Source organism: Scyliorhinus torazame, chromosome 14, assembly GCF_047496885.1.
Source record: "Scyliorhinus torazame isolate Kashiwa2021f chromosome 14, sScyTor2.1, whole genome shotgun sequence".
In the NCBI taxonomy this organism is placed as follows: Eukaryota; Metazoa; Chordata; class Chondrichthyes; order Carcharhiniformes; family Scyliorhinidae; genus Scyliorhinus; species Scyliorhinus torazame.
In genome coordinates this window covers 81,833,065-81,860,186 of record NC_092720.1, presented here as the reverse complement: position 1 = coordinate 81,860,186, position 27,122 = coordinate 81,833,065, and the positions used below count along the sequence as shown (strand labels likewise).

General features: G+C 47.5%; 1 protein-coding gene across 6 annotated transcripts in view; it reads left to right on the top strand.

The window, feature by feature from the left end:
• The window catches only part of veph1 (ventricular zone expressed PH domain-containing 1), a 403,802-nt gene that overhangs the window by 193,548 nt on the left and 183,132 nt on the right, over window positions 1-27,122 (top strand). For all 6 annotated transcript variants that reach the window (XM_072474424.1, XM_072474420.1, XM_072474419.1 and 3 more), the window contains one exon: window positions 24,675-24,895. In XM_072474424.1, the coding sequence (XP_072330525.1) occupies window positions 24,675-24,895 (221 nt within the window). The remainder of the gene's footprint in view (window positions 1-24,674; window positions 24,896-27,122) is intronic.

Here is a 27,122-nt window from a genome sequence, read left to right as displayed (position 1 = left end):
ATAATCGGAAATATTCCGATCTTTGCCGACCCGTGACTACACTTGCCGTTGGGGCCCCATAAAGAAGTTTGACCCAGCTAATAAACCCATTCCCGAACCCAAACCTCCTTAACACCTCCCAAGTACTCCCACTCCACCCTATCAAATGCCTTCTCTGCATCCATTGCCTCCACTATCTCTGCCTCCCCCTCCACTGGGGGCATCATTATCACCCCTAATAGTCGTCGCACGTTGACATTCAGTTGTCTCCCCTTTACGAACCCTGTCTGGTCCTCGTGCACCACCCCCGGGATACAGTCCTCTATCCTCGATGCCAGTACCTTTGCCAGCAATTTGGCGTCCACATTCAATAATGAAATAGGTCTACAGGACCCGCACTGCAACGGATCTTTATCCCTCTTCAGAATTAGCGATATCGTCGCCTCTGACATTGTCGGGGGTAAAGTCCCTCCTTCCCTGCCTCATTGAACGTCCTCACCAACAACGGGGCCAACAAGTCCACGTATTTTCTATAAAATTCCCCCGGGAACCCGTCTGGTCCCGGAGCCTTCCCTGCTTGCATGTTCCCCAGCCCCTTAATAACCTCGTCCACCCCAATCGGTGCCCCCAGGCCTTCCACCTCCTGCTCCTCCACCCTCGGGAACCTCAATTGATCCAGGAACTGCCGCATCCCCTCCTCTCCCACCGGGGGTTGGGACCTATACAGTCCTTCATAAAAGGTCTTGGACACCTCATTTATCTTCCCTGCTCTTCGCATCGTGGCTCCCTTTTCGTCTCTAATTCCCCCTATCTCCCTCGCCGCTGTCCTCTTTCGCAACTGATGAGCCAACAGGCGACTAGCCTTTTCCCCATATTCATACCTCCTCCCCTGTGCCTTCCTCCACAGCACCTCCGCCTTTCTGGTGGTCAGGAGGTCAAACTTCGTCTGGAGTCGTCTCCTCTCCCTGTACAGTCCCTCCTCCGGGGTCTCTGCAAATTCCCTGTCCACCCTTAAAATCTCCCCCAGTAATCTTTCCCTTTCCTTGGTCTCTGTTTTCCCTTTGTGGGCCCCAATGGAGATCAGCTCTCCTCTGACCACCGCTTTTAGTGCTTCCCATACCACTCCCACACGGACCTCCCCGTCGTCATTGGCCTCCAGGTACCTCTCAATACACCCCCGCACTCTTCCACACACTCCCTCGTCCGCCATCAATCCCACATCTAATCGCCAGAGTGCCTTCTGCTCCCTTTCCTCTCCTAGTTCCAGGTCTACCCAGTGTGGGGCATGGTCCGAAACCGCTATGGCTGAATACTCAGCTTCTTCCACCCTTGAGATCAACGACCTTCCCAGAACAAAGAAATCTATCCGGGAGTACACTTTATAGACATGGGAGAAGAAGGAGAACTCCCTGGCCCTCGGTCTAAGAAATCGCCATGGATCCACTCCCCCCATTTGGTCCATAAACCCCTTGAGCACCTTGGCCGCTGCCGGCCTTCTTCCGGTCTTTGATCTGGATCTATCTAACCCTGGGTCCAGCACGGTATTGAAGTCCCCTCCCAATATCAAGTTTCCTACCTCCAGGTCCGGTATACGACCCAACATCCGTCTCATAAATCCCGCATCGTCCCAATTCGGGGCATATACATTAACCAACACAACCTCCATTCCCTCCAACCTGCCACTCACCATTACATATCTACCTCCGCTATCTGCTACGATGTTCTTTGCTTCAAATGCTACCCGTTTCCCCACCAATATGGCCACCCCTCTATTCTTTGCATCTAGTCCTGAGTGGAACACCTGTCCCACCCATCCTTTCCTTAACCTAACTTGTTCCGCCACCTTCAGGTGCGTCTCTTGGAGCATAGCCACGTCTGCCCTTAGTCCTTTCAAGTGCGCGAGCACTCGGGCCCTTTTGATCGGTCCATTCAGGCCTCTCACGTTCCACGTGATCAGCCTCACTAGGGGGCTACCTGCCCCCCTCCCGTGTCGACTAGCCATCACCTTCTCTAGGCCAGTCCCATATCCCGCCTCCGCGCTCCCACTCGCTCCCCAGGCGTTGCATTCCATCCCCGTCCACCCACTCTTTAGCCATTTCCTTTATGATTTCCGCAGCAGCAACCCAGTTGTTCCCCCCCCCCCGCCTTCCCCCCCCCCCCCCCCCCCCGCTAGATCCCTTTCTAGCGTGATTCCTCCCCCATATTACTTCTGCAAGTCAGCTGACTTCAACTGACCCCGGCTACTCCTGCTCACTCCTTGACCTCCCCCGTGTGGGGAACTCCCATCCGCCTTGCGCCTGTCTTCCAGCCATAATCTTTCTGGCGCGGGAACATCCCTTTATCTGACCCGTCTCTTGTGGCGCAGCTCCCTTTCCTCTCCCCCTCCCATTCCTCATTCTCCGCCTATGTCCCTTCTTTCCCCCCTCACCGGCGCCCACATTTCCTAGTGTCTCCCCCCATCCCAATTTACTTCTCTATTTACATCAACCATAACAATAACAATCCCTACAGTATCAGTCCCTCAGTTCCGATCCAATTTCTCCTCTTTAATAAAGGTCCATGCTTCTTCCACCGTATCGAAATAATGGTGTCTCTCCTGGTACGTAACCCATAGTCGTACCGGCTGCAGCATCCCGAACTTCACCTTTTTGTGAAACACCTCCTTGGCTCGGTTAAAACTCGCCCTCCTTCTCGCCACCTCCACACTCCAATCCTGGTACACCCATACCACTGCATTCTCCCATCTGCTACTCCGCACCTTTTTAGCCCATCTCAGGACCTCTTCTCTATCTTTAAGGCGGTGAAGTCGCACGATTGTCGCCCTGGGTGGTTCTCCCGCTTTTGGTCTTCTCGCCGGGATCCGATGTGCCCACTCCACCTCCAAGGGGCCCGTAGGGGCCTCAGCTCCCATCAATGAGCTTAGCATCGTACTTACATAAGCTCCACAGTCCGCTCCTTCCACTCCCTCAGGGAGACCCAGTATCCGAAGGTTCTTCCTTCGCGCTCTGTTTTCTAGGGCCTCAATCCTTTCAATGCACTTTTTATGGAGTGCCTCGTGCGTCTGTGTTTTGACCGCCAGGCCCAGGATCTCGTCCTCATTATCCGTCACCTTCTGCTCCACCATGCGGAGCTCTGTCTCCTGGGTCCTTTGTGCCTCCTTGAGACCCTCAATTGCCTGTAGCATCGGGGTCAGCACCTCCCTCTTTAGTAGCTCCACACACCGTCTCAGGAATTCGTCTTGCTCGGGCCCCCATGTCGCCTGGGCTTTCTCCGCCACCCCCATCTTGTGTCTTCTCCCTTTCTGTCCCTTTCGTCGAAGATTCCTCGCGTTGCAGCCGCCGCCGCCGATATTGTCCTCTTTCGTTGGGGGGGGGGACTCCCTATTCACTCACCCCACACCGGGTTTCGTCGCCCAAAAATTTCCCGTTGGGGCTCTTAAAAGAGCCCGAAGGTCCGTTGGAGCTGGAGCCGCCGAAACGTGCGGCTTAGCTGGGCATCGCCGCAACCGGAAGACCAACATTTTGGTTTCTGTTCCCTTAACTTCAGCCTTCCGAAGACATTGGAGTGAATTCTCCGCCTCCCAGCCATGTGTTTCCCAGCGGCACATCGTCGCTGGCAGCAGGATTCTCCAGTCCCGCCACTGACCAATGGGATTTCCCATTGTAGGCACCCCCAAGCCACTGGGAAACCCGTGGGTGGGGGTGCACTGCTGGTGGAACAGAGAATCCCACCGCTGGAGAATTCACCCCATTCTTTATGTCCCAATTCCCTGGACTTTATGTCGGGACTTTATCTGGTTCTTTGAGAAGTCTGCCTTATTGCAGCCCCCTTGTCCTGTCCAGCTTTTCTGCTCGGCTTCCTATCTTCAACTGCAATATCGACAGCTAAAAACTAAACTCAAAAGGCCTTCCTACTTTATTAAAGGACACCCTGGTTGTTAAGCAACAACTTTATGCTTCTGCAAACTTGTTTACTGTTCTCACCAACTAACCCTCTCCAAGCACAACAGAAGCACAGTTGTAACTGAAACCCAAAACGTACAAACATCTTTGTTTAGCACAAATCTAACTATAGGTTTACCCTTCCTTACACAGAAACATTAAGCTAAACCCATTTAAAACTATACCTTGGGCGAAATTCTCCCCCAACGGCGGGATGTCCGCCGACTGGCGCCAAAGACGGCGCCAATCAGACGGGCATCGCGCCGGCCCAAAGGTGCGGAATGCTACGCATCTTTGGCGGCCGAGCCCCAACATTGAGGGGCTAGGCCAACGCCGGAGGGATTTCCGCCCCGCCAGCTGGCGGAAATGGCGTTTGTTGCCCCGCCAGCTGGCGCGGAAATGCGGCGCATGCGCGGGAGCGTCAGCGGCCGCTGTCAGTTTCCCGGCGCATGTGCGGGAGCGTCAGCGGCCGCTGTCAGTTTCCCGCGCATGCGCAGTGGGGAGAGTCTCTTCCGCCTCCGCCATGGTGGAGGCCGTAGCGGAGGCGGAAGGGAAAGAGTGCCCCCACGGCACAGGCCCGCCCGCGGATCGGTGGGCCCCGATCGCAGGCCAGGCCATCGTGGGGGCACCCCCCGGAGTCAGATCGCTCCGCGCCCCCCCCCCCAGGACCCCGGAGCCCGCCCACGCCGCCTGGTCCCGCCGGTAAATACCAGGTTTGATTTACGTCGGCGGGACAGGCAATTCCTGGGCGGGACTTCGGCCCATCCTGGCCGGAGAATCCAGCGGGGGGTCCCGCCAACCGGCGCGGCCCGATTCCCGCCCCTGCCCAATCTCCGGTACCGGAGACTTCGGCGGGGGCGGGGGCGGGATTCACGGCGGCCAACGGCCATTCTCCGACCCGGCGGGGGGGTCGGAGAATGATGCCCCTTATTTCTAACATTTACCAATGCAAATATAAATCCCTGAAAATACCTTTGTTTTCCTGACACTTACCCAGGCAACTCTCAACAGTCATCTTTGTAAGAAACTAACCTTTATCTTGTTTAAAACTAAAGATGGTATGCTGGGTTATATTTAAATTGAACCACTCACATTAAAAGGGGAGCTGCATACATACACACATATATACACAAATTTTAAGCTCATTGCCCACTTTAAGGAATCACCATATATGTGCTTGTGACAGTGGGGTAAATCATGTGGAAACCATTCCAAAATAATCCCAAGACTGCAGGGCAAGGGGTTATAAATACAAACTAGTAAAATGCAAATTCAGAACTGATGCAGTGGAAGATTTCCTAGTGCAAAGAATGATTAATGACTGGAATGGTCTCTGGAGTAGGGTAAAGGAGGTAAAATCCCTGGCATTATTTAAGAGGCATTTGAACACTTGAACAGCGGGGACTGCATTTTTCTGTGAAAAAATGAGTTCAGTGAATCAAATGTCTTCCTATATCTGTGCTTGCATTTTGATGTTTCTGAAATGTTCAGAGTGCCAAGTGGGAACATCCACACTGTCAACACTTCAATCAACTCCAGTTAGGTCTGAACATTTAACTCCAGTTAGGTCTAAACATTTAGAGAGTCCAAGGGACCCAGCTATGCATTTTGAAAGCTAGTTTAATACTGGACTGAAGTTACACTAATGTGATATGACACCTAAGAACTGCAATAAACCATTTCCTCCAAAATATACTTCTCACTATCTTCTCTCCAGAGTCGCACCTTACCCTAACTTGAGTTCCAGCGTAATTATGGCATTGATACACAGCAGAAACTCCTCAGCTGTTTAAATTCATTCTTAGATTTTTTAAAAATGCTGAATTCATTCGGAAAAACTGTACATTTTCCAATTAAAACTATGCAATTCTTGATGCATCTGCTATTTTGTGCTACATATTTATGCTTCTCTACATTTTTCAGACCTGTGATCAAGTAGGTTAAGGGTTCAGTTACTCTTAGGATGTGAGTTCATGTGCAACTTCCAGATGGTGATTTGTATAAACGTAAACATAGCAAGTACTCAACAAGAATGTACATTGCTGCTTTGGAATGAAGGTGTACAGGCAACCACTTAAATTTCTATCTGTTTGTGCTGCTTTCCACCTTCATTTTGAGCTAATGTATGAAGCATGTAGTGCCTTGTTGAGGGATTCGGTGATTTTATTTGTAGTTGGGATTCAGTCAACCCCAAATATAAATTGGGATATATGATATACCCGGCAACCCAAGATTTCCTCAGTGCTTCCAGTTCCCATCATCTCTTAGTTCTCCATGCTGCCCCTTCAGTGGTCCCACAGACCAACCCTCCTTCAGTAAAATTATCCCAGTGTTTTCACACAACACTCCAAGTGATCCTCCCAGGTGTTATGGGCGAGGCTCGTCAGAACCCCAAAATGTATCATGGAGTTCAACCAACCTCTCCCTTTAATGGATTTGTTGCTTTACCCAGCACACGGCTTTTTCCCGAGGTGTGGGATTACAATTATGGACTTGTGGGTTTGTAAACACAAAACACTGTTTATTCCATGAACTCAACTTAACATCTTAAATAAACATTGGATCTCTTAAAACCCCTCACTTCAAAGATAACTCAGAAAATATTGCAACAGTAAATAATTCCTTAAAATGTTCCTTCAAACTTCCAAGAGTCTTAACACCTTTAAAAAGTATCACATCAGGTTGAAGGTTTTACTATTATGAGTTTAAATCACCCAAATGATCCAGAGATGGTCTTTTATGGTAGACATCACAGCTCCCTGCAAAACACAGACACACCCCAGCTCTTTTTAAACTGCTCTCAGCAAAAGCAGCCAGACACTTTTTAGCTGCTCTCAGCAAAACCAAACTGCAAAACTTGCAGTCTCTGGAAACACACAGACACTGCTTTTAAACTGAAACTAAAAACCTGCAAAACACAGACTGCAAAATGGCTGAACTGAGCTGAGTTCCACCCACTCCATGACGTCACAGTTTTCTTAAAGGTACATTGCTTAAACATCCAGTTCTTAAAGGTACTCTTGCATGACACCTCCACCCCCCCCCCAAGAAAAAATAAATAAACCATCAACTTCAAGATGGTTTCATTTTTTACTTTTGCACCATCCACTAAGAAATGCACACAGTAAATATACATTTTCAATTAAAGAAAACAACACATGCAAACAGGTAAAGTAATATAGTCCATTTTCCTTTGTTCTTCTTCCTCCAACCAAAATCCTTCTCAATTAACAGCCTCTTTGAACAAAGTCTCTGCACGATCCATCCATTCCTCTACTCCTCGGCATTTCTCTTCAGAATCAGATAATTTAGTTCAATCTGACCACAGAGCCCCTTGCAATTCTCCAATACAGGAACATTGGTGATCACAGCTTTCAGGCAGTCAAATGTCTGTTGAAAGTCCGATGTCCATTGAAATTTTTTAGGTTCCTTTAGCAAGTCCATCAGTGGAGTAATCACGCCACAAAGCTTTTGTACAACTGTTCGATCAAATTCATTCATGTTAAGAGATTGCATTGCCTCCCTTCGTCTTGAGGGTATCGGAAACTTCTCAAGGAAAGTGATTTGGGCTTCTCCAAATTCACTTTCCGCTAGGTTCATCACCAAACCCGCCTCCTGAAGTCGATCGAAGAACTACATACGATGTTTTAAATGTTCTTTCCATGTCTTGAAGTTGGAAATAAAAGCAGATTGTCCCACTTTCTCCATGCAATCCTCCAAACGTGGGATAGGATAAGAGTCCGTTCTTGTAACTGCATTCAACTTTTGATAGTCCACACACAACCGTTGGGTACCATCTGGTTTAGGTGCCATCACTATGGGTGAGCTCCATTGGCTGCAACCCACTTCAATTATGCCATTCTTCAGCATACTATCAATCTCTCTGTTAACCTGTGCCAATTTTAAAGGGTTAAGTCTATATGGATGTTGTTTGATCGGAACAACATTTCCCACATCTACATCATGTATAGCCATTTTAGTACGTCCCAATTTATCTCTACAAACTTGCCCATGTGATATCAATAACTCTTTCAGGTCAGTTTGTTTTTCCTCTGGAAGGTAATTTAACAATTCATCCCAATTTTTAAGAACATCCTCATTTTCCAATTTAATTTGAGGTATGTCAAATTCACAGTCATCTGGGTTTGGTTCATCACTTTGAGTTAGAATTATTAAAACCTCCTTTTTCTCTCCTTCCCTTTCAAAGTACCTTTTAAGCATATTCACATGACACACTCGGCGAGTCTTCCTTCTATCTGGTGTTTTTACCACATAATTCACCTCACTTAATTTCCTTTCAATCTGATACGGTCCAAAAAACCTTGCTTTTAAAGGCTCCCCTACCACTGGTAACAACACTAAAACTTTATCCCCACTGGCAAAATTACGAACTTTGGATTTCTTGTCCGCTACCCGTTTCATCACATTTTGTGCCACTTTCAAATGTTGTCTAGCCAATTCACCTGCTCTATTTAATCGTTCCCTAAAATTTGACACGTAATCCAATAGTGTAATTTCCGATTTCTCACCCACCAATTTTTCCTTATTCAATTTAAGTGGTCCTCTTACCTCATGACCAAAAATTAGTTCAAAAGAGCTAAATTTGATAGACTCATTAGGTGCATCCCTAATTGCAAACAATACGAATGGGATTCCTTTATCCCAATCCTCTGGATAATCTTGACAATACGCCCTCAACATTGTCTTTAATGTCTGATGCCACTTTTCTAACCCTCCCTGCGATTCTGGATGGTACGCAGTTGATTTAAATTGTTTTATTCCTACGTTATCCATAAAGTCTTTGAATAACTTTGAAGTAAAATTTGTTCCTTGATCCGATTGAATTTCTGTGGGTAGTCCATATCTAGTAAAGAATTTAAGTAACTCCTCCACAATCCTTTTAGCTGTAATATTACGGACAGGAAAGGCCACTGGAAACCTAGAAGACACATCCATTATAGTCAAAAGATATTGATTCCCACTTTTTGTTTTAGAAAGCGGTCCTACACAATTGATTAGGACCCTTGTAAAAGGTTCCTCAAATGCTGGAATGGGTATTAGGGGCGCTGGTTTTATCACTGCTTGAGGTTTCCCTATCACTTGACATGTGTGACATGATTGACAGAATTTAACTACATCTTTATGTAGTCCAGGCCAATAAAAATGTTTCTGGATTTTAGCTTGCGTTTTCCTTATTCCCAAATGACCTCCCACTGGTACCTCATGTGCAACTCGCAACACCTCCTTTCTATACCCTACCTGCAATACTACTTGATGAACTTCTGCCCACTTTTCATCCGCCTGCATATGTACAGGTCTCCATTTTCTCATCAAGACATCATTTTTATGGTAATAACACTCTGGTATACTCTCAGATTCCTCTTCCGTATATGCTTTCTGATATATCCGTTTTATTTCTATATCTTTCTGTTGTAACTCCGTCAATTTTCCTGAACTAAAAATATCCGCCTCATCCTCCATCTGTTCTTGTTCATTTTCAACCATCTGATCAAAAACCGTTGCTGATAATTGTACTTCAACTTCATCTTCACTCTTTGATTTCTCCTCTTGTCTTAACCTGTGACTTTGTGACCTTGTTACTAACACAATCCGGAAAAATCCCAGGGTATTCGTCCTTCAACAATTCAGTTGTCTGATTTTCCACTGGCTTATCAACCACAGTAGGCATCACTCCCACCTGCGAGCCAGCTATATCATTACCCAAGATAAACTGTATTCCTGGACAAGATAGTTTATCTATTACTCCTACAACCACTTCACCACTCTGCACTGGACTTTCCAATCTTATCTTATATAATGGAACGCTACTCCTCTCACCCTGAATTCCACATATTACCACCTTTTCTGGCAACATTCTTCCCAAACTACATAATTCCTCATCTCTTATCATTAAAGATTGACTAGCCCCTGTATCTCTTAAAATTGTGACTTCTTTACCTGCTCCTCCTGATGCACATGAGTAAACTTTACCCACACAAGTAAATTCTTTAAAGACATCTAGCACCTTCTTAACAATTACTTCTTGAACAGGCTGTACAATCGTTTGCACCTCCTTCACTTCCCTTGGGCTTTCCTTCACCACTCTAACAAACCCCACTGTCTTATCCTGTTTTACCACATCAGCCTTCCCAGTGCTTTTCTTCAACCACCAACACTGTGACTTTACATGGCCTAGTTTATTACAGTGAAAACATCTGAAACTTTTCATTTCTTTTCCACCCTCCTGGATTTCTTTTTTAATCTGAGGTACACTCTCCTTATTATCTCCCATCAGATCACCTTTACCTTTACCACTTGAGTATTTCTCATGTCCCCAGTTTCTATCCCTCACCGGCTGAAACTGATGTCGGAAACCAATCTTTGATTTATGAACTAATTCATAACCATCTGCCATTTCCGCTGCTAATCTCGCAGTTTTAACCCTCTGTTCTTCCACATGAGTTCTCACTACATCAGGAATTGAATTTTTAAACTCCTCCAAAATTATAATTTCTCTGAGAGCTTCATACGTTTGGTCTATTTTCAAAGCCCTTATCCACCTATCAAAATTACTCTGTTTGAGACTTTCAAACTCCATGTGTGTTTGACCAAATTCTTTCCTTAAATTTCTAAACCTTTGTCTGTAAGCTTCAGGCACTATCTCATATGCACTTAAGATGGATTTCTTCACCTCCTCATATGTTCCAGATAACTCCTCCGGTAGTGATGCAAACACTTCACTCGCTTTACCTACCAGCTTTGTTTGAATTAGTAACACCCACATGTCCTGTGGCCATTTCATTTGTTTAGCTACCTTCTCAAATGAAATGAAAAAGGCTTCCACTTCCTTCTCGTCAAACCTTGGCAATGCTTGGACATATTTAAATAGATTCCCACCAAGCCTTCAACTATGACGCTCTTTCTCACTATTCTCATCACTATCACATCCAACTGTACATTTCCCTTTACGTCTGCCAATTTTAACTGATTGTCATATTTCATGGCCATTTTCTGAAGTTCAAACTCCCTCGCTTTATCTTTTTGTTCTGCTAGGGCTATTCTTTCTTTTCTCCTTTCTTCTCTCTCCTTTTCTTTTTCCTCTCTCTCTCTCTTTTTTCCCATCTCTCTTTCTCTTTTCTCTCTCTCACTCTCGTATTCCAGCCGCTTTAATTCTTTCTGATGTTCCATTTGTTAAATTTGCAACTGAGTTTCTGCCATTTCCAATGAGTCAAACTCTATCTTAGGCAACTTTAAATGCTTAATCATCGCCATAATTACCTCATCTTTTCAGGTAAGGTTAACTGCAATGTTTTTGCCAAATTTAACAGTCTGCGTTTCGTTTCTGCCCGTAAAGTACTACATGTGACATTCTCCACCCCCAAAAAACTTCTGAGCCTCAGAAAGAGCCATTGTTCACAACACTCTCCCCACTTAAACTAAAATATCACACCGGAAAGGCAATCCAATAGATAGACTTTTATCCCCCTTGAGCCCCCAATTGTTATGGGCGGGGGGTTTTCAGAACCCCAAAATGTATCATGGAGTTCAACGAACCTCTCCCTTTAATGGATTTGTTGCTTTTCCGAGCACGCGGCTTTTTCCCGAGGTGTAGTATTACAATTATGGACATGTGGGTTTGTAAACACAAAACACTGTTTATTCCATGAACTCAACTTAACATCTTAAATAAACATTGGATCTCTTAAAACCCCTCACTTCAAAGATAACTCAGAAAATATTGCAACTGTAAATAATTCCTTAAAATGTTCCTTCAAACTTCCAAGAGACTTCATACCTTTAAACAGTATCACATCAGGTTAAAGGTTTTACTATTATGAGTTTAAATCACCCAAATGATCCAGAGATGGTCTTTTATGGTAGACATCACAGCTCCCTGCAAAACACAGACACGCGCCAGCTCTTTTTAAACTGCTCTCAGCAAAACCAGCCAGGCACTTTTTAGCTGCTCTCAGCAAAACCAAACTGCAAAACTTGCGGCTCTCTGGAAACACACAGACACTGCTTTTAAACTGAAACTAAAAACCTGCAAAACACAGACTGCAAAATGGCTGAACTGAGCTGAGCTCCACCCACTTTATGACGTCACTGTTTTCTTAAAGGTACATTGCTTAAACATCCAGTTCTTAAAGGCACTCTCGCATGACACAGGCTTAAGCCATTTCCACTGGCTCAGCACTCCAACCTCTGTAAAGCATCCCCTGTCATTGCAGCATCCTCACCCCCGACCCAATGTTGCCAAATCCGTCTCTGATTTTGCATTGTCCTCAGTTCTTCTGTCACCCAACCTCTTGAATTATTCCAGCCTTTGTGCTCACCTTTGAGCATTTCTACCTCTCTGCTAGAAGTGCCTCAAGCACAGCTCCATTCCATCTCGGTGCTCTCCCATCTCATTCCACATCCCAAGAATAGTCTCATGACCCATTCCCTCCAATATATACTGCCAGTCCAACTTGGCATTCCCCTGACCCCAATGGCTTCACACTCCAACCCACAGGATTGTTCAAAAGCCAAATTCTGCAGATGCTGGAAATCTGAAATTTAAAAAAAACTGAGAATAGTCAACAGGCCTGGCTGAATCTGTGGTGAGAGAAACAAAGTTCATATTTCAAATCAATGACTTTTCATCAGCAAGAGACAAATTCGAGGAGCAGTTTTTAATCCACCAGCAAACACCTCCATAAATCTCCCTCCTAAGCACCCTCAAACCTCCCCTCTAACATGTGTGAAGTAAGTCAGGACTTCTTTTTCAGTAAAATTGCGACGATTGATTCAGTTGCCCCTACTGCTTCCCCTCTTTATCCTGGCTCACCCTCCAAGCCAACTTCCCCCAAGGATCCTACCTATCCTAGCCCCAGATTTGTGTGTCTCCCCTATTTCCCTCCCCATTCCTTCTCTGAGGTTATTGTACCTTGAAACATTTGTCCTGCTCCCTTAGCTTCATTTCCACTGAACCGCTTGTCACCCACCATCCCTTCCTGACTCCCATCCTAGCTGACACTGGAAATGGCTCTCATCTCCTTTGAGCATTACCTCTTTTGATTTCCAAACTACTATCATCAAGTCCTCCTCAAAAAATTATGCGCTCAATCCCCTGTGTGGCTGAGATTTTACAGTTCCACAGGGAATGGTCTTGGAAGCAATCATGGACGGGGCATGGTCTTGGGGAGGGGGGGGCGGAGGGCTGGGGGGTGGTGGTAGCTCAGAACAGACCTCCAATGTCATAACGCAGGGTCTGTACTTTACAGGCAGCAGATGTCAAGTTGAGTGCGAATGTCACGCCCTCCTTCAAAGCCGGCAATTATGAACTAGATGGTGAAAGACTCAATTGACTGGCAGTTTACGTGCCTGTTTCAATTTTATGAAGGGTACACGGGGCGAGATGGTGCCAGAGCCCCAGCAGGTATTTAAGTGTGCCACTGGAGTCACATGCAGGGGCAATTTGGGATGGGGAAGCAGCAGGCGGGACAATACGCAGGCGCCAGAGTGGAGAATAATGTACCCTGCGGCCATGGTCTACAGACAGACAACGGGTAACCTGTAGATGTTGGGGTGGCAGTGTCACTGAAAACTGCGCCTTTTGCGAGAAACCATCACACATCTGTGTCATCATGACAAACGACCTTGGTCCCAGTGGCATTAATGGTCACTCAGTGTCCATGCTGGTGAAAAGCACTGTGGCCATAAATTTCTGTGCATCGTGTTCATTCCATGGAACCACTGCAGACATGTAGCATCTCCCATTCCATGGCACACCAGGAGGGCCAGCAAATGCATACACGCTATTGAGGTGATCCGGAAAGTTAGTCCAAGAGAACCAGAGACTTGGGTACCGTTACTGGATTCGCTCAGGTGTAAGATGTGATGGACTATCAAGGCTCCCATACATGAGTGGCAAGAGCAAGAAAGTAAATACAAGAACCAAAAGAAATCTTAATTAACAGGAAGGGATATCACTTAATCAATGTACAACTGGTGTGTGACACCTCTGCCAGCAGATCCTGCAAGTGTGCGTACAATACCCTGGAAACAACCGCAAGCCTACATTCTTAAACATTTCCCAGCTTCTACAGCTTTCCAACTCTCTGCGTGCTTTCAAGGATGGATTCCTGCCTAAAGAGTCTTGGCTACTGACACCATTGAGGAACCCTATGGTGGCATGAGAAGAGCCGTACAACACCAGTCACACGGTGGCCCAAGTCACCATCAAGCAGACCACGGGTCTCTTGAAGATGAGGTTTAGGTGCCTCGGATCGTTCCAATGGGGCACTTCCGATTGGCCTGGGAAGGATCTCCCAGATGGTGGGGATGAGGGTAGGAGGAGGTCTGATGCACTTTGTACTACCTGGCTCTCCAGGCGAGGAGGATGATAAGGAAGCTAATGACCATCAACAGCATCTGAAAAGACATGAGGGGCCGCTATATAGAAACACGAGAGGTTCTGGAAGCACAGATGAGCACACGTCTTGCATGACCCCTCTAGCAGCACACACTTGCCAAATATTGATCCACCTTCATCCTCCACTTTTGCCATTCACCACAGTTGCAAGGCCAGTTTCCCTCACCCAGTGCCAACTGGTCCTTCTTCACAGTCAATAGATTCACAACCAAAAATGCCATGGTCCCTTCCAAACATCCCTTAGATTGAACCATAGTGCTCCTGCATTTCCAGAGGGCCTCCAAAAAGAAATGGAAATGCTGAGCAAACAGATCACAAATAAAATTGCAATAATACAAACATAATAGCACAAGCAGTAACGCCTTAACTATCTATTCACCTGCGAAGCCCAAATACATCTATTGCTTATTCCTAATTTTTTATATGGTGCTCTCCCTTTGCTGCCAGTGGGTGAAGACAGGCTGCTGACCATGCTGCCTCCTGGACTGGGATGAACTTGGCAACCTTCCTTTACCTGAGGCCTGAGGCCTGCAGATCCCAATATGCTGAGGGGCAGCTGCCAGGGAACCTCTGGCTACTTGAGGTACTGGTGCCACTGGCAGAGGGATTGAGAAGCTGCTTTGCCACTCCGAGTCCCCTGAAAGGAGCCCTCGGACGCTGAAGGCAGCCGAGAAGGTTAGTGCAACACTCATGACCTGGATGGGCTCCTCCACTGTCCAAGCAAGGGTGCACATACCCTCTGGTATCTCCATCAGATTTTCATGCACCGCACAATGAACTTCCAGCTTATACTACCTTACTGATGACTCTGAAGGCTCAGAAGGTGCTGGCCCCCTCCTATTGTCAGTGGCCTTGGCAGTCACAGCCCCCGCCAATTGGTCAGGTGCACATGTGGCACACTCACCAGGTTGTGATCCCAAAGCTAAGTGCAAATGCACACCCACCGAGGTGAATATACCTGTGCAGGGGAATAATGTGACACTGCATCTTTCTCCTCCTCAGAAGTGGACAACAGTCTCCTGGAGATGGCAGCTCTCTGTTCATGTGGTTGACATGAGAGAGAGAAAACAGAAAGATCAAAAGGTTTTGTCTTTCCTCCAGAATTGACTTGTGCTCTGACCGCTGTATGTACAGTGGAGAAGAGGAACACCATCACTCGTGTTCGCCTAGAATTTCTTCGCTCGTGAGGTTATTCATCTTCTTGCGATGCACTTCTGCCTCAACTGTGCACAATGGAACAACTATTATTCTGCCCTGTCGGCTCAAGCATCTCCCCATCAAAGTATGACAGAAAGGCTCAAAGTGGGACCTCACAGTCAGTCTGGGCCTTTTCCACTGAAATGTGGGCCCTCCGCCTGCGGGACAACAAGAAAGGAATGTCAGTTGCTGCACAAGAAGAGACACTAGGCGCAAGCAACTGTCACCCTAGCTGATGACTATGTGGGCACTTGCATTATGCGTTTTTGGACCACTCTGCATCCATTCTTTTCATAGAAGATGCTGCAGCCTTACGTCCCCACCACCAACATGGTGAGAACACCCTTCCTGCACGCTCACACTTACCACTTTCTGCCCTCTAGGAAAACCAAGTTTTGACATACCCACCCTTTCAGAGCAGAGAGGGCTGTTGACACATTTGTGGCACTACAGAAAGGTTCACCGGATACCATCGCAGTTTCTGGCTTCCTCTGTGATATCTGTCCAGGCTTGCTTGGTTAGGCAAGTTAACTCCTTCTGCCTCTGGGGACAAAGATCAACCTGCCTTACCCAATAGCCTAGAGGAGAGCATATAGTGAATCGGCACTGAACCGTGGGACCACCTGGGATCTTGGTCCTGCCATGCTGACAAGCAGCTCTCTCCTCAATCCTTGAATATGCCTCCCTCACTCACCTCTTGGCCTTCTCCCAATGGCAGGTCTGACTGGAGGCACTGAACGGAAAGGTCTGAGGCAGCTTGGACGCAGGTGGGCAAGCAGGTCGGCGGCAGCTGTGGAGGTAGCCAAGAAGGCCTGAAGCATTTTTCCATTGCTGGCAGTCCTCTAACAAAAATAGCGCCAGCAAATCCAACCGTGGCAAGTGACGATGCCTCGTCCTTCGAGGAGTTAGAGATTCCAGGTTTGGGAGGTCCTGTCGAAGGAGCCATAGTGAATTCCAGAGTGCATCTTGTATATGATACACACTGCTGCTACTGAGCATTGTTTTTTTTAATGTAAACATTTTATTGAAGTATTTATCGTTTTATAACAACAGAATAAACAATGTACATGAAAATATAAACATAGTGCAAAAGCCGTCTTCCTCCCTTAGAGGTTCCAACTTTACTAACCCCCTACTCTAAAGTAAACTAAACCCCGACCCCCCCCCATCCTTCTGCTGACAGTTAATTTTCCACAAAGAAGTCGACGAACGGTTGCCACCTCCGGATGAATCCTAACATTGACCCTCTCAAGGCGAACTTGGTTTTCTCCAGACAGAGAAAGCTAGCCATGTCCGATAGCCAGGTCTCCGACTTCGGGGGCTTTGAGTCCCTCCAAGCTTATAGTATCCGTCGCCAGGCTACCAGGGAAGCAAAGGCTAGAACGTCTGTGTCTTTCTCCTCTTGGATTCCTGGGTCTTCCGACACCCCGAAAATCGCCACCTCTGGATTCGGTGCCACCCAAAGGTTTTCAACACCTTTGACATGACATCCGCGAACCCCTGCCAGAATCCCCTAAGCTTCAGGTATGCCCAGAACATATGGACATGGTTCGCTGGTCCTCCCGCACACCTTGTGCACCTATCATCTACCCCAAAGAACCTGCTCATCCGAGCCACTGTCATGTGGGCCCGGTGAACGACCTTGAATTGTATCAGGCTGAGCCTGGCACATGATGTGGACGCGTTGACTCTACTCAACGTGTCCGCCCAGAGACCATCCTCTATCTCTCCTCCTAACTCCTCTTCCCACTTGCGTGTCAACTCCTTGGTCTGCGTCTCCTCTGACCCCATGAGTTCCTTGTAAATGTTAGAAACCCTCCCTTCTCCCACCCACATTCTGGAAACTACCCTGTCCTGTATCCCCCTTGGGGTAGGAGCGGGAAGGTTCAGACCTGCCTGCGTAGGAAGTCCTGCGCCTGCAGTACCTAAACTCATTTCCTCTCGTCAATCCAAATTTCTTCTCCAGCTCTCTCAGGCTAGAAGAGCTCCCCTCTATGAACATATCTCCATCCTCTCAATCCATGCTCTCTGCCATCTCCGGAACCCTCCATCCAGCCTCCCCGGGGCAAACCGGTGATTATTGCAGATTGGAGACCAGACCGATGCTCCCTCTGCTCCCACATGTCTCCTCCATTGCCCCCAGACTCTCAGGGCCGCCACCACCATGGGGCTGGTGGAGTACTGTGCCGGCGGGAACGCAGAGGTGCCGTTACCAATGCCCCCAAACTAGGTGCCCTTGCATGATGCCGCCTCCACTCGCTCCCACACCGACCCTCCCCCCACCACCCACTTCCTAATCATGGCTATATTCGCCGCCCAATAATAATTACTAAAGTTCAGCAGCGCCAGCCCGCCCTCCTCCCAGCTCCGCTCCAGCATCCACTTTTTTACTTGCGCGGTCTTACCCGCCCAGCCAAAGTCAGTGATCACCTTATTGACCCGTTTAAAGAAGGACCGCGGAATAAAGATAGGGAGACACTGAAACACAAACAGGAATCTCGGGAGGACCGTCATTTTCACTGGCTGCACCCTCCCAGCTAGTGACAACGGGAGCACGTCCCACCTCCGAAAATCGTCCTTCATTTGGTCTACTAATCGGGCCAAATTTAACTTGTGTAGCCGTTCCCATTCCTGCGCCACCTGAATGCATAGGTACCGAAAGCTTCCCCCTACCACCCTAACGGCAGCTCCCCCAATTGCTTCTCCTACCCCCAGGGCCTGGATCACAAACATCTCACTTTTCCCCATATTCAGTTTATAACCCGAAAACCAACCAAATTCCCCCAGAGCCCTCAGAATTTCTTCCATCCCTTCTTGTGGGTCCGAAACATATAGGAGCAGGTCGTCTGCATATAACGAGACTGTGTTCCACTCCCCCCCCCCCCCCCCCCCCCGGACCAGCCCCTTCCAGCCCCTTGAGGCCCTCAGTGCAATTGCCAACGGCTCTATGGCCAACGCAAACAGCAGTGGGGCGAGGGGGCATCCCTGTCTCATCCCCCGATGGAGCCTGAAATAGTCCTATGTTGACCTGTTCATCCGTATGCTCGCAACAGGAGCCTGATGCAACAGCCTGACCCAGTCAATAAAGCCCCGCCCAAATCCAAACCGCCCCAGTACCTCCCACAGATATTCCCATTCCACCCGATCAAATGCCTTCTCTGCGTCCATTGCAACCACTACCTCCACGTCCCTACCCTCTGGGGACATCATGATCACATTTAACTACTGTTATAACCTGCCTGCTCACCATTGGCTGGGGACTAATGACAATCCCACAATCCTGTGGGAATATGAGCGTCCCCAATGAGGGGGGCGGAGAAACCATTAGTAAACTCCAAGTATAAATAAAGCTGGCCAGTTTGGAACCAGCAGGAAGGAGTGTACAGCAAGGGAAGTTGCTGCTGCTGTTATATATATATATATATATATATATATGTTATTGTAAATAAACTTTATTACTTTGTATCCTTAAAACTCGTGCTGGATTCTTCGTGGCCCTCACAAAAACTACCTTCTTACGTTGGCCGCCAACTGCCTACCCTTAAGAAATCCCATCTGGTCATCCCCAATCACGTCCAGAACGCAGTCTTCAATCCTACAGGACAAGATTTTGGCCAACAGTTTGGCGTCAATTTTTAGTAGGGACATCGGTCTATAGGACTCGCATAGCTCCGGGTCCTTGGCCCGCTTCAGGATCAATGAGATAGTGGCCTGTTACATCATCGGGGGAAGCACTCCACGCTCTCTTGCCTCATTGAATGTCCTCATCAACAGCGACCCGAATATCCCAGAGAACCTTTTATAAAACTCCACTGGGTACCCGTCCGGCCCCGGGGCTTTACCCGACTGCATGGCCTTCAGACCCTCTGCTATTTCCTCCAACCCGATCGGGGCCGCCAGTCCTTCTACCAACACCCCCATCCACCTTCGGGAACTTCAGCCCCCTAAAAAGTGCCTCATCCCCTCCGGCCCAGCTGGGGGCTCCAACTCCAACAACCTGCTGTAGAACTTAAGCACCTTATTAACCCCTGCTAAATCTCCGACCAGGTTCCCGGCCCCGTCCTTTACTTTCCCTATCTCCCTGGCTGCCTCCCTTTTTCTAAGCTGTTGCGCGAGCATTCTGCTGGCCTTCTCTCCAGATTCATAAATCACCCCCCTCGCCTTCCTCAGCTGCTCCACCGCCTTCCCTGTAGTTAACAAACCAAACTCCGCCTGTAGCTCCATCGCTCCCTTAGAAGCCTTGCCTCTGGGGTCTCTGCAAATCTCCTGTTGACCTGCAGTATCTCCTTTATCAGTCGGTCCGTCTCTGCTCTGACTGCCTTCTCCCTGTGGGCCCGTATAGAGATGAGCTCCCCTCTAACCACGGCCTTCAATGCCTCCCAGACCACCGTCACCGAAACTTCACCCGTGCCGTTAACTTCCAAGTAGTTCTGAATACATTTCCTCAGCTGCCCACACACCACCTCATCAGCTAAAAGTCTCACGTCCAGCCTCCAGTGTGGGTGCTGGCTACTCTCCTTGCTAACCTGTAGGTCAACCCAGTGCGGGGCATGATCTGAGATTGTGATCGTCGAATACCCCGTGTCCACTACCCCCGTCAGTGGAGCCCCGTTCAAAATAAAAAAGTCAATCCGGGAGTACACTTTATGCACTTGTGAGTAGAAGGAGAACTCTTTCACTAACGGCTGCCCAAATCTCCATGGGTCCACCCCCCCCCCCCCCCCCCATTTGCTCCATAAACCCCTTTAGCTCTTTTGCCATTGATGGCACCCTGCCTGTCCTTGAGCTTGACCGGTCTAGCCCAGGGTCGATGACTGTGTTAAAGTCCCCTCCCCCCATGACCAACTTATGCGAATCCAAGTCTGGGACCTTCCCCAACATCCTCTTTATAAACGCCACATCATCCCAATTTGGCGCATACACAATTTCTTAGTACCACCGGCAACCCCTCCAGCTTCCCACTGACCATAATGTACCGGCCTCCCACATCCGCAACTATTCTTCACCGCCTCGAATGACACTCGCTTGTTAATCAGGATCGCGACTCCTCTCGTCTTAGAGTCCAGCCCCGAGTGAAAAACCTGTCCGACCCATCCCTTCCTTAATCTAATCTGATCAGTTACTCTAAGGTGCGTCTCCTGTAACATCACCACGTCCGCCTTCAGTCCCCTCAAATGCGCGAACATGCGTGCCCTCTTAACTGGCCCATTTAGCCCTCTTATGTTCCAGGTGATCAGCCTGGTTGGGGGGCTTATTGCCCCCCCCCCCTTTCACCGATCGGCCATAACCTTTCTTGGGCCAGTCTCCAACCCGCACCCCACACATCTGCCGGCCCGCCCCCAGGCAGCCTCCACGCCCGACCTCCTTTCTGTCCCACAGCAAAAGTCCCTCCCCCATCAGAACATTTTCCCCCCCTCCCCCACCTAGCAACAGCACTATGTAAACCAACCCCTTCAACAAGCATAACATCTACTCACCCCCACTGCGCTTCCGCGAGCTAGCCCGCCCAGCTAGCTTGGTGACCACCCGCCCATGGTGCCAGACATTCTCCCACCTATTGCCCCCCCCCCCTCTGCTCAGACACACATATGCAAAAGAGAAACAATCCCAACCCAATTGCCCAAAAAAACCTTGCGAAAAACAAAGAAAAGATCAAACCGAAGATCCAACATCTAACAATCACACCTCCACCCCCCAGCAGTGCAAATGTGAACTTTAACTCACACAGCTCTGCAACAAGCCCCAAATCAATACAGAAGGCATTACAAATAACGTCTGAAAAACAAGAAACTTTTTTAACGTGAGTGCTGCAGCAAAGTTCAAAGACCTCAGTCTGCCACCAGCCCTTTCCTTCCAGCAAAGTCCAGCGCTTCCTCGGGCGACTCAAAATAAAAATGTTGCTCCTCATACGTGACCCAAAGACGGGCCGGATACAGCAACCCAAACCTAACCTTTTTCTTGAACAGGGTCGACTTTATCTGGTTGAACCCTGCTCTTCTCCTGGCCACCTCCACACTCAGATACTGATAGATCCGCAGGATACTATTCTCCCATTTACAGCTCCGTGACTGCCTGGCCCACCGTAAAATACGCTCCTTGTCCAAGTACCTGTGGAACCTCACCACCATTGCCCTTGGTTCCCCCACACGTGGCTTCCTCGCGAGCGCTCTGTGAGCGCTGTCCACCTCCAAGGGTCGGGAGAACATTCCATCCCCCAATAACGTCTCGAACATGCCCGCTATGTACGCCCCTGCGTCCGTTCCTTCGGACCCCTCTGGGAGACTAACGATTCTCAAGTTCTGCCAGCGGGACCTATTGTCTAGGTCCTCCACCTTCTCCAGGAGCCTTTTTTGCTGGTCTCTCAGCATTCCCACCTCCGACTCCACTGCAGTTTGATGTTCCTCCTGCTCAGCCAGCGCCTTCTCCACTTTCTGGATTCCCCGGTCTTGAGCATCCAGCCTAAGTTCCAGCCACGCAATCGATTCCTTAATCGGGTCCAAGCATTCCTGGTTCTGCTTGGCAAAGCCCTCTGAATGAACTGCATCAGCTGCTCAGTCGACCGCTGGGTCGACGAGCCAGGACTCCGGTCGTCCGCCATGCTTTCCCCTGCTGCAGCTTCAGCTCAAGTCTTCTCTTTTCGCCTATTTCTTCCTTTGCGAGCACTTCTGGTCTGCCTCGCCATGCACTGATGTAGGAATCCACTTCACAATTGCCTCCACCATCAATTTACCGAACCAAGTCCAGGAGAAAATCGGGGGGAAAGGTCCAAAGGTCCAACCTGAGCGGGAGCCACCAAATGTGCGACCTACTCCTTCACAGCCACCGCCGGAAGTCGCTACGGAGCGTTGTTAGTGTAGGAAGTGAATGTTTAATGTAGTAGTCAGGGTACCTATAAAGCAGGCTTCTTTGCCTTGGTTGAGCTTCTTGAGTATTGATGGAGCTACACTGATCCAGGCAAGTGGGGAGTATTCGATTACACTCCTTACTTATGCCTTGTAGATGGTGGACAGGCTTTGAGGAGTCAGGGGGCCAGTTACTCTCTGCAAGATTCCTAGCCTCTGAACTGCTCTTGTAGCCACAGTATTTATATGGCTTGTCCAGTTCAGTTTCTGGTCAATGGTAACCCCCCAGGATGTGGATAGAGGGGATTCAGTGGTAATATTGTCATTGGATTTCAAGGGGAAATATGAATTTATCTTTTTGGAGATGGTAATTTTGTGGAGTGAACATCACCTATCAGTCGAAGCCTGAATGTTTTCCTGCTACCTACAGTCAGCAGCGATCATCCCCACTTCTCACCTTTATGATGGAGGGAAGGTCATTAATGAAGCAGCTGAAGAAGGCTGTGAACTTCCTGAAGTGATGCCCTGGGTCTGAGATGACTGACCTCTAACTACTGCAACCATCTTCTTTTGTGCTAGGTATGGATTGCCCCATTATTGTGGATAGGGATATTTGTGGAGCCACCTCCTGTTAATTGTTTAATTTTTCATGATTGGATGCGGCAGGACTGCATAACTTTGACCTCATTCATTGGTTGTGGGATCGCTTAGTTCTGTCTATCGCATATTGCTTCCGCTGTTTGGCATGCAAGTGCTCCTGTGTTTTAGCTTTACCATGTTGACACCCCATTTTTCGGCATGCTTGGTGCTGTTTGTGGCACACCCTCCCGCCTTCTTCATTGAACCAGAAGTGATCTCTTGGCTTGATGGTAATGGTAGAGTGAGGGATATGGCAGGCTACAGAGTTAAAGATTGTGGTGGAATATAATTCTCCTGATGCCTCGTGGATGCTGGGTTTTGAATGGCTAGATCTGTTCCGAATCTATCCCATTTAGTACAATAGCTTGTCACACAACACATGGCGGTTATGCTCAGTGTGAATAGAGGACTTCATTTTCACAAGGGCTGTGCAGTGGTCACTCACACCTGACCTTTCATGGACAGATGCATCTGCCAACAGGCCGATTGGTGAGGACCAGGACTGGTAGATTTTCCCCCTTGTTGGTTCCCTCACCACCTGTCACAGGTCCAGTCAAGCAGGTACATCCTTCAGGCAGCAACAGGCACGTGCTTTAAAAAACTGCTTGTGGTTCAGGAGGAGCAGAAATACTCCCCCTGCCCCTTAAGCAAACCTGGTACCATGATTTGCCTACATTCCTACAATAATCAGAACTTACACAATCGAGAGAACCCTTGCAATCTAATGACCCCCTCGATCTCATGAACTCCTGCATTTTATCAACCCTCGCACTCTAAAATACCGCAGTTTATTTCAATCTCTATCCAGTTTCATTGAGGTGCATTCTAATATCTGAAAGGCTTTCTTAACAGCTGCTTCATGAGCATTGAGAAATGATACAAAAATATTTTCTTCAACTCACCTTTTCTGAAAGCATTCAACTATTATGTGCAGCTATTTTGTTATTTCAAACTCTGGTGTGTTATCTTCGATGTAAACATATTAAGTTCAATCTTTTATCCTTGTTTAAATTTATCTTGGTCCTATTGAATGTCATTATGTTCTTCCAGGTGATAGTGTAATAATACTCTTTATTCGTGTCACAAGTAGGCTTACATTAACACTGCAATGAAGTTACTGTGAAAATCCCCTGGTCGCCACACTCTGGCGCCTGTTCGGGTACACGGAGGGAGAATTTAGAATGTCCAATTCACCTAACAAGCACGTCTTTCGGGACTTGTGGGAGGAAACTGGAGCACCCGGAGGAAACCCACGCAGACACAGGGAGAACGTGCAGACTCCGCACAGACAGTGACCCAAGCCAGGACTCGAACCTGGGACCCTGACGCTGTGAAGTGACAGTGCTAACCACTGTGCTGCCGTGTAATCAAGCCTGCTTGATTCCTTATTCCACTCCTTAACCATATAGGGTTGAGGACAATTGTGGCGCCTTCGCTGACGTCGAATAGCTCAGCACAAACTGTGAGTTGAATGTACTGCAGCGAGGAGGATTACATACGTCAACCTTAATTTCTCTGCAATAAATTATACATGGAAATCAGAAAACTTTATCCAGCCCTTCACTGTTTTCTTCGATTGATTTTTGGTAATGTTTGTTTGGTTATAAAAGCTGTAACTTAGCTGTTCCAATAATAAATCATATCTATGATTTTCCTTAGGAGAAGGCAAGGAGCTGCCTGGTTTATCTGGTGACCCAGCTGGCAAACATGGAACACTGTTTTCATCATATCCTGCTCCTAGAGATTAAAAACATCACTGACACATTTGGCAACATTTTAGGAGCTCAGAGCAAAGACATATATTGCATGAGTAACAGCTTCACAGCAATTGCCAAACTTCTTGTCAAACATCTTGAGAAAGACATTACGGCAACAGTGAGGTAACTTATAGTCTCACAAATAATACCTGTGTCTGTGTGCTTGTGTATCTGTTTATTTGTTCTAGGTGTATTTGTCATGGATAAAGTTGTGCAACAATTGGCCATAATATGCTGTTAAAATTACGATGAAGCTAATGACACTCTGCCTTACTCATGTGGTCAGGCACAGCTCTGCGGTTAAATAAGGAAATCCAAAAGTTGCTGTCCAAACTGCGCCCGTCAGGCATTAGCTTAATTAAAATGACATCTCAATGCCTGCCTCCTCATTGAAATGGATTGAATGGATGGGCAATTGCAGCATTTGTGCGATAGATGCAAACTCAACTTGGCACAGAAAGATGACTTGTCCACTTCAGTCAAAGACCTTTAGCAACATGCTAAGTGTTAATATGCTGCCAGTCAATCTCACTGGCACTGAAAAAATATGAAAAATGTGAAGTCTCATTCCTTCAGCTTTTAATGGATTAATTTGAAATTTAAAAAAACAATATTTTTTGCCCTTTTACCCTCCCTTCATCCAATCTTTATTTCCCTCTCTTTCAATTCCTGTACTTGATTTGGCATTAAATCCTTCAATCGGGTTGGTTCAGGGAATGCACAGTTACTTGCCCTGTTCACTCAGGTCCCAGGTGCTGTTTCCCCTGCTACCAGCCAGAGGGGAAACTTAAAATGTAATTGTAAAAGATAATACTAAGTAAAGATAGGTGCTGTTAGATGCCCCACCACAGCAAATTATGGCACAATGGATTCTTCAAAATGAATGTGTTTTGGTTTAGTTATTTACAGATTGATCCTGGTAGTTACAACAGATTATAAATCAGTGAATTTACAGTGATTATTTCAGTTGTTAATCCTTCTGGTGCATCAACTGTAGGAAGTATCCTTACCATTAACGTCTTAGAACATAGAACATAGAACGTTACAGCGCAGTACAGGCCCTTTGGCCCTCGATGTTGCGCCGACCTGTGAAACCACTCTAAAGCCCATCTACACTATTCCCTTATCGTCCATATGTCTATCCAATGACCATTTGAATGCCCTTAGTGTTGGCGAGTCCATTACTGTTGCAGTCAGGGCATTCCAGGCCGTTACTACTCTCTGAGCAAAGAACCTATATCTGTCCTATATCTATCTCCCCTCAATTTAAAGCTATGTCCCCTCGTACTAGACATCACCATCCGAGGAAAAAGTCTCTCACTGTCCACCCTATCTAATCCTTTGATCATCTTGTATGCCTCAATTAAATCACCTCTTAACCTTCTTCTCCATAATGAAAACAGCCTCAAGTCCCTCAGCCTTCCCTCATAAGATCTTCCCTCCATACCAGACAACATTCTGGTAAATCTCCTCTGCACCCTTTCCAATGCTTCCACATCCTTCCTATAATGCGGCGACCAGAATTGCACGCAATACTCCAAATGCGGCCACACCAGAGTTTTGTACAGCTGCAACATGACCTCATGGCTCCGAAACTCAATCCCTCAACCAATAAAAGCTAACACACCGTATGCCTTCTTAACAACCCTCTCAACCTGGGTGGCAACTTTCACGGATCTATGTACATGAACACTGAGATCTCTCTGCTCATCCACACTGCCAAGAATCTTACCATTAGCCCAGTACTCTGTCTTCCTGTTATTCCTTCCAAAATGAATCACCTCACACTTTTCGGCATTAAACTCCATTTGCCACCTGTCAGCCCAGCTCTGCAGCTTATCTATGTCCCTCTGTCACTTGAAACATCCTTCCGCACTGTTCACAACTCTACCGACTTTAGTGTCATCTGCAAATATACTCACTCATCCTTCTACGCCCTCCTCCAGGTCATTTACAAAAATGACAAACAGCAGTGGCCCCAAAACAGATCCTTGTGGTACACCAATAGTAACTGGACTCCAGTCTGAACATTTCCCATCAATCACCACCCTTTTTCTTCTTCCAGCTAGCCAATTCCTGATCCAAACTGCTAAATCACCCTGAATCCCATGCCTCCGTATTTTCTGCAGTAGCCTACCATGGGGAACCTTATCAAACGCTTTACTGAAATCCATATACACCACATCAACTGCTTTACCCTCATCCACCTGTTTGGTCACCTTCTCAAAGAACTCAATAAGGTTTGTGAGGCACGACCTACCCTTCACAAAACCATGTTCACTATCTCTAATCAAATTATTCCATTCCAGATGATTATACATCCTATCTCTTATAAACCTTTCCAAGACTT